At 33.8% G+C, this 9,065-nt stretch overlaps 1 protein-coding gene across 1 annotated transcript; it reads left to right on the plus strand.

Annotated features, from left to right (window-relative positions):
- Positions 1-674: 674 nt before the first annotated feature.
- LOC133192750 (uncharacterized) lies at positions 675-6,098 on the plus strand. Its single transcript, XM_061328763.1, has 5 exons — positions 675-748; positions 3,074-3,143; positions 3,323-3,456; positions 3,963-4,043; positions 5,353-6,098. The coding sequence occupies exons 2-5, from the start codon at positions 3,077-3,079 to the stop codon at positions 5,473-5,475; spliced, it is 405 nt and encodes a 134-aa protein (XP_061184747.1). The 5' UTR covers positions 675-748; positions 3,074-3,076; the 3' UTR covers positions 5,476-6,098.
- Positions 6,099-9,065: the final 2,967 nt, after the last annotated feature.

The raw sequence follows: 9,065 nt of genomic DNA on the forward strand, positions 1-9,065 counted from the left end.
TTTGGTATTTGAGCAAAACTCAGCTTGTAAAAATTATAATTGACCCCCCCCCCCCGTCCGCGAAATTAGTCCTTGTTATGGTGTTTCACCCCAGCAATAATACCTGTAGACAATCTTTAGATACTATACATGTAGATACTTAAATGGAACAACTTTTGAAATTGCTATTTATGTATGTCTGACTTCCTTTCACTGAGAAGGAAATATCAAGGCATCCTATACACCGTTATTATGCATAAATTCAGAGTATTCTATATGATAAAAAAAATCATAAATAGATTGACTATTTTCGCAATATGCACTATAGATTTTCACCTTGTCTCTAGAAAGCGGTAACCGTAATGCAATGTATAGAATTTATATCCATAACATTTTAAAAAAAAGTTTTTTATATTCACATAGGAAAAATAAAATCACGAAATGAATACTTTTATCAGTTGTTTGTATAAAATAATTAATAACTCAATTAGAAAAAAACTGTTGGCCTAAAAGTAACATTGAACACATAGTATCTTCTAAAAAAAAACACACAAGGTAAATATAGCAAAATATTTTCATAGCTATCTATAAATTTGTTAAAACAAATTGTATTCGAAAACAATTCCTATCTTGACAACGTCGAATTTTTCATGTACGATTCAAATGATGCTTTCCTATAATTTGCGCATGCGCAATGCCGGTAAATTCAAAGCTGAAAGTTGGAAAGGAAACTACACGATGTAAATATTAGAAGATAAAGTCACAAACGGTACAAAGAATATTGTTTAAAGGACATAAATTAGCTTAGTTTTATATATTTCATTGAATAATAGCGTTAAACACCACGACTGGTCACCCAAATCAACTTCCAGTGCCCATACACTACAGTGTCGCACACAGTGCTAACCCATTCGTCTGTAATCACGGGTGCTTCACTTCGATTTTCTCTATCCTGGATGTTCCTCTGTCATTAAGGGGGCTTGTGGTTTGCGACGATGGGCTAACCCAACCCTTTTGCATGTAATTCACTCAGTGTTAATGAAATTTAACATGCTCCCCAGCCCCCTCACATGTCAGAAATGTAAAAGCAGGGGTTCATCATGTACCTAGGAATCTATGAAAAGATACTAAAGATTTATTTTAAAAAAAAAACAAGATAATTCAGGGAATTAATGTACTCGCTTAGGGAAAAGTAAAAGGATGGAAGACCAAAAATGCAGACGAAGAAAGAAAAGAAAGGTTGGCCTTGACTTTTTATCTTTTGGCCTTAAAATCATGCAGTAGGAGTCTTTCTCAACTTACTAACTAAAAGGAATCATCATATTAAGTTTAATTGCAAAAGCTGAAAGAGAAATAAAGTTATCATTTAATGCAAAACTGGAATGATTTTAGTTTGTGGTGGTCAATATTCATGGGCTAGCAAAATTTTATTAGTTCATAAAGACGTTATTTCATGGGGTAACTCGTTTATACAGAAGATTCAGTGTATAAATATGTTGACAAAATAATTGTTCATAAGGATATAAATTCATGGGTAAGGGTGACCCACACAATCCATGAACATTGGTCCTCCATGAATAATTACGATTCCACAGTATATGAATTTCTGACCTTAACCTTTAACTTTTGACTTCAAAATCAATACAAGTCTTCTTAAAGTCACAAGAAATGATGGTACATGCATAAAATTTCATTGCAAAAGTTCAAAGAGAACTAAAGTAATCATCTGGAAACCCGGCCTTTATACAATACTGTAAATCAATTTTTATTTGTGAGAACTTTATTTTCATGAAATAAGTGACAGTCTGCATGCCAAAATTTCATTCTTGCATATGTTTGTATTGTTAACTAAAACAAGAAGTTGTGAACATAAGTGCATTAATTTCTGCGTGTAACTATGTTGTGATAATTTACTGATCTACAGTAGGCTATATGAATTTTTGACCTCCATTTTGACCTTTTGACCATAAATTTGATACGGATCTTTTTTAAGTCATAGGAAGTTAGAATATAAAATTTCATTGTGAAAGAGAGGGACAGACATACCAAAATTAATATCCTCAGCTTTAAGCATAAATGGGAGAAAAAGAGTGTAAAATTCACATAAATATTATATTTTACATGGATATTTGGCTATGTGCCCATTGAACGCTTCACAGCTTTCAGAACTTTACTCCTATTACACCTTTTTATTGATCATGTATGAATATAGAATGGGCCTAAGAGAAACAATAATAAATGTATATACATGTATAATAATTGCATGCAACTTTGCCTTGAAAATTTGATTTTCTTGCACATTATTTTTCATAAGCAAGAACTCACATATTTATGGTGCAAAATAATTCTCATATCTCTTCTGTTATTACGCTGTATAAAGCTGTCTATTTCCCTGAGAATGGAATGCACTACTTTCCCATCTGAGGACTACTCCCTGTAAAATCAGAGCTATTCCCTGGGACTACTCCATCATTAATGTTCATTAATATTTTTCACCAATCAAAATGCTTGGTGGGGGGAGTGTTTGAAGAATCTCAAGTGTGTGACATACTGTTATCTAGCGAAGTAACTATGACATCAAAACATTTCACCATGCAATGTTGGAATCATAATGGAAAGATGGCAAAATGACAAGCATGATAATTCTTTAAAATATTTGAAAATATTTTCTTTAAACTTTTAATCAATTTCCCTGTTCATTGAATATTTAATGAAATTCCAGCTATTTGTGTTTATTTGGATGCCTGTACATTGTCTAAAAAATAGCAGCATATCTGATTTAATAAATATCTTTAAATTGTTTCAGTACATGTATAATAAAAACAGTTATGGAATGGGTAATCAATTTCTGGTTTTTGTCAAAAAACTATTTCCCTCGGCATCTTCGCCACTCTTGGAAAAATTTTTCTCCCCCCAGAGACCATAAATTTGCTATCTCTCGATGACCCATATATTAACCAGTTATGAAAAATAAGAGAAATCAATCTTAGTACCATTTTCATTTTGTGTAGAAAATTGGTTATACCAGTTGCTCTGCTGCCTCTGTGTCAACAATACTGTAATATAGATTTTTAAGCTGTCACCTCCATTTCAGATAATGCCTAGGCATAATCAAAGAAAGGAGTCTCCAAGTGGCTCCAGTCGACGGAAGAGTCGAACACCAGGTAAAATCTCATTAATAGAGCCTTTGAAATAAAATTGTTTTCAAGTACAGTACATTTTTAAAAAAATTTATTAAGATTATAAAAAAGTGATACATGTATGATATTTTTTTATGTGCATTTCATCTCTTTTGAACTGCATGCATGTTTATATTTTATGTGTATGATGTATTAATTTACAGGGCGTGGTCGACGCTCTCAAGAGCCCTCCCCTAAAAAAAGACGTTACAGACCTGGTCAAAAGGCCCTGAAAGAAATAAGACAATATCAGAGGTCAACAAATCTGTTGCTGAGAAAACTGCCCTTCTCCAGAGTGGTATGTGCAGTGGATATTAAGCTCACTTGAGCCAAAAGATCAAACTTTTCTGTTCAAGACTTGTTGTCTGTAGATGAATGATGTATAAACAAATTCTCATAGCAAGGATTCAAGCTGTTTTCAGAAAATTATGACTCCCTCAGTTTCTGACAGAATGCCTCATTAAAATGGGTCCATATAAGTGAGTCTGAAATTTAAGAAGAGAGTTTGCTTTTCATTATGCTATCTTCATTCCATCAGAGCACCAACTGTTATACAGTATATGTAAATAAATATATAGATATGTCCCTTATTATTTACACCCTATCACACTTGAAAACCATTTTACCCTATTACATGTATTAATATGCCTAGGCACAGTTGTGTTAAAAGAGGGAGACAACTCTGTTGAATTTGAACCATTTTGAATTCACCCACTGAACTAGGGCAAAAGTTTTGGAAATAAAATGGTGGCAAAATTTTCCCTGCAAACAGGAATTCTATGATTTATGTTTTGTATTATTTAGGTACGGGAAATAGCCATGGAAGTTGTTGGTCCTCACCAAACCATGATGTGGAAAGCTACAGCAATTATGGCCCTTCAGGAGGTGATTTTGTACATATTAATATATTTCACATACTGGCCTATAGAATACAGTGAAATCATTAGATTTCATGGTGGATCAATTTTCATGGAATTCATGCTCATCCTCAACGAATGAATTCAAATATGTATTTAATGACATTTTCAAACATTATTTTTTACGTCACCCAAGTCACTCAGGTGACCTATCGATATCCATTTTTGTCAGTGTCATGTGTTGTGTGCAGGTCGTAAACTTTTGAAGCTATGGGATCACTGAACCAATTTTGGCATATAGCATCTATGGGTGAACAGAAACAAAATTGTTTATTTCATGATCTCTCTCCCCTTGAGGCCAGAGGAGTGGGGCTAAAACCACCGAAATTAATGCAATCTTTAAAAATCTTCTCAACTCTTGGACATCAAGCAGTCAAATTGTTGGCTTGATTGTAATAAGCATTAAGACATCTACCAAAATCGTGAAATTCATGGCCTCTGGATTGGAAGTTCTGGTGTCAAGGTGGGGCTCTGTTGATTATAGAGAAAAAATGCATAAATTCTTTGAAAATCTCCTTCTCTTCTCTTGGGTATTTAGCAGACAATCTAAGTGCAATGTTGTGATGAGCAAGGATGTCTTTTCCAAATTGTGAAATTGTGGCCCCTGGGTCCGAAGTTCTGGTGTTAGGGTGGGACTCAGTTAGTGAAAATGCATTTATTTTTAGAAAATCTCTGCCCCTGGGTATTTAGCAAACAAACTAAATGCATGGTTTTGATGAACAAGGATGCCTCTTTCCAAATTGTGAAATTCATAGCCCCAGGGTCGGGGGCTCTTGTGTTGGGCTCTATTGAATATATACTGAAAATGCATGAATTCTTGAAAAAAAATCTTCTCTGCTACTGGGTATCTAGGAGGAAAATAGAGTACCAAGATGTAGTGAGCACATTTTTTTTCACCAGATTTGTGAATTTTTTACCACTTCAATGGTCAAAGGTTGTAATGTAGACAGGGCTCTATTGATCTTGCAGGGAAATATGTAATCTACTTTGAGAGAAGTCATTCTCCTTTGTTATTATCTTATGATCATTAATTACTGTAAATAATGTTACGGACAGGTCATTTGAATAAAAGAATTATACAAGAATTTCTAATGTATAAATACAAAGACTTTCTTAGTTTTTAATTGTCAGATAGACTTGTAAAGAAGAACAGATAAATTAAATTGAGACAAAAATACCAATGTAATTTGTTTTACTTAGAAGTACAAGCAATTTGATGTAATCTCTTATACATGTACTATTAAATACAGCTAAAAGTTTGTTGTAATCTGTTACAGGCAGCAGAGGCATATCTAGTTTTCCTGTTTGAGGATGCCCTCTTGTGTGCAATTCATGCCAAGAGAGTGACTGTTAGTCCTAAAGACATTTGGTTAGCCCAGAGATTACGTGGAGATAGATGATATGACTCCTCCACTCTTTCTTACAATTTTAATTAGATTTATGAAATGTTTTTATGAATTTTTATTTAGTTTTTTTTTTAATATCGAATTTCTAATCTTGTTAAAGTTAAATCATAGATAGATACAAACATTTTATCAAAGGATGACTTTTATGTTTTTTAAAAATAGCAGCATTCATTTGGTATATTCATTTATGACTAAATGAGTATAATAGAAATCAGGCACTTAACTTTTATTCATTTTCTATGAAAATATTTGTAAGATTTAATCATTAAGGTAATTTATTGTTAATGTTGCAAAGAACATTGTTAATAATGCCAATATTAGATGGTCGGTAAAAATTCACTAATGGTATACATTTACACATTGGAGAAGGATTCACTATTTTGCAAATTTGCAGTACTATTATTTCTATCAAAGTAAACATATTAGCATATCATTTTACAATAAGTTAATCTCAAGAAAGCAGGCACTAAGTACAATTTATACAGTAGAGTTTTTTATTCTGGTTTTAGAAGCACATAGGTGCCCCCAGTTAAAAAAATTTCAACATGCATGTATAATTCTATGCACTTTTTTTTATTTTTTCAACATAAATGATATAATAAAATTGCAGCAAAAGATCTAGCTTTCATTCATTCATTGTTTTTGTCAACTTCAAATTGATATGTGAACAAATATGAATAATGCAGTATTTTTGCATTTTATGCATGTATCCTTCCAAGTCATTCATTAATTCAATTTGAAATAAAATTTTCATACTTTTTTGAATTTTTGAGTTCTTTCTACACCCAAAGTTTAAAAGGTTTGGGTGTAGGCATGAAGTTTATATAATATTCATCCCTCAATTATTTTAACTCATCTGAGCCAAAGGGTCAAATAAGTCAGGTATATAGAGGATATTCAATGTTTTGTAGATGAATATGGAATTTATTTCACGAGTGGGACAGGATTTTTTGATATTTTCACGAGTGCAAAGCACGAGTGAAAATATCAAAAAATCCTGTCTCACGAGTGAAATAAATTCCATATTCATCTACAAAACATTGAATTTTCTGTTTATTACATTTTCTTTGATTTTCCCTTTGCCTCTGTCTTTTCTTAACACAGTGTCATAGGCTTGACGTCATAGTTGAGCAGTTGAAACGTCATAGCTTAGAAGTTATGTGTCAGATTGAAAACATTACATAGCATGAATTTTAGCATTAACATATTTAGGAAGAAATTTGCAGTTTTAGCTCTATCAAGATGCTTAGTTACTATCTCTATCTTATGACAGGCCAGAAATTATTTTTTACTTACTTTGATATCCTTTCACACTGTGAGAGAATATCATTTTTGATATCCTTTCACACTGTGAGAGAATATCACTTTTATTCAATAAATAAATCACAGTATTTCACTGTTGAAAATGTAATAAATGTTTGTATATCCCTGCATCATGTGATCCTTAAACTTGTCATTTTTTAGCTACCTCAACGGGGTGGGGGAACTTATGTTATACCCTCAGCATCAGTGTTTTGGCGTCACAGGTTAAAGTTTTTAGAGCAGATTTCTCTTCAGCTGCTTCTATGCATGGAAAATGCTTCTAGTGTGATTCAGTGTACTAGTCAAGGTTTCAGATGCTGCAATTTCAGCTAAAGAATGACCAGGTTAAGGTTTTTGGAGCAGGTTAAAGTTTTTGGAGCAGGTCTCATTTCCAAGTAACTATAAGCCCTATATTGACCAAACTTGCATGGATGATACATCTAAGGAGGTACACTCTCAGACTTGCTTTGGATACTTGATCTGACCTACATTTTCCGGATGAGTGACCAGGTTAAAGTTTTTGGAGCAGGTTCATTTTTAAGTAACTATAAGCCCTATGTTGACCAAACTTGCATGGATGAAACATCTATGGATGCATGATACTGGACTTGCTTCAGATGCTGGGTCTGACATACTTTTTCTGGATGAGTGTTCAGATTAAAATTTTTTGAGAAGGTGCATTCTTAAGTAACTATAAGCCCTATGTTGACTACACTTGCATGAATGATACATCTAAGGATGCACACTACAGAACTTGCTTTGGATGCTGGGTCTAATGTATTTTCTTGATGAGTAACTAGGTTCAAGTTTTTGCAGCAGGTTCATTCTTGAGTAACTAAAAGCCCTATGATGACCAAACTTGCATGGATTATACATCTAAGGATGCATTCTACTGGACTTGCTTTGGATGCTGGATCTGATCTACATTTTTGCACGAGTGACTGATTAAAAGTTTTTGGAGCAGGTTCATTCTAGAGTAACTATAAGCCCTTCATTGACCAGACTAACATGGATGATACACCTAAGGATACACACTTGGAGCAGATCCATTACCAAGAAACTACAAGGCCTATCTGAACCAAACTTGCATGGATGGTGCATCAAGGGATGAACACTCTCAAACTTCTTTAGATGCGGGATTTGACTTACATTTTCTGAATGAGTGACTAGTTTCAAATTTTTGAAAAGTCTTATTCCTAAGTAACTGCAAGCTCTATCAGACCAAAATTGCATAAATGTTACATCTAGACATGCACACTGCTAGATTATTAGTTTAGTGTTGGACTTTGCCTTACTTAAAGACAAAATTCGTTGAGGTGAGCTCTGTAATCTCTGATTACCTATGTTTTACAACTTCTCCAAAACCAATTGGCCAATTTTAACCAGACTTGCCACAAACCATGCTTGGGTGAATAGAAATCAATTGCAGCTTAAGTGAAGAGTCATGCCTCCTTTCTGTTGGAGATAATTAGATTGTTGTCTTCATTTTTAAAAACCTCAAACTTAGATGCTTTTTATGCCTCCGTATCGAAGATTCGGGGGTATATAGTTTTTGCCCTGTTTGTCCGTCTGTCTGCCTGTTTGTCCCCCCAAAACTTTAACATTGCCCATAACTTTTGATTGGTTGGAGCTATGACTTTCATATTTCACATGTGTTTTCCTTGTGACAAGACCTTTCTTTGGGTACCACCATATTTGACCTTTTCACATTGACCTTGGAGTTTGACCCAGTTTTGCAAAATTTTACCGAACTTTAACCTTGGCCAAAACTTTTGAACGGTTGGTTCTAGGGCTTCCATACTTCATATGTGTAATTCTTGTGACAAGTCCTTTCTTTGGATACCAACAACTTTGACCCTTGATCTAGGAGTTTGACCTACTTTTGAAAAACTTAACCTTGGCCATAACTTTTGAAGGTTGAAGCTAGGGCTTTCATACTTCACATATGTAATTTTTGTGACAAGACCTTCCTTTGGATACCAACAACTTTGACCTTGACTTTGGAGTTTGACCTACTTTTGTACAACTTTAACCTTGGCCATAACTTTTGAACGGTTGGTTCTAGGGCTTTCATACTTCACATATGTAATCTTTGTAACAAGACTTTCCTTTGGATACCAACATCTTTGACCCTTTTCATATCTCACATGTGTATTCCTTGTGAGAAGGCCTTTCCTTTGGCACCATTAATTTTGACGTTGACCTTGATGTTTGACTTACTTTTGAAAAACTTCAACCTTTTCCATATCTATTCAATGGTTGCTGCTAGGGTTTTATATTTC

The sequence above is a fragment of the Saccostrea echinata genome, unplaced genomic scaffold (genome assembly GCF_033153115.1).
Source record: "Saccostrea echinata isolate AGI-Se365-2 ecotype Australia unplaced genomic scaffold, CSIRO_AGI_Sech_v1 ptg000025l, whole genome shotgun sequence".
Taxonomy (NCBI): Eukaryota; Metazoa; Mollusca; class Bivalvia; order Ostreida; family Ostreidae; genus Saccostrea; species Saccostrea echinata.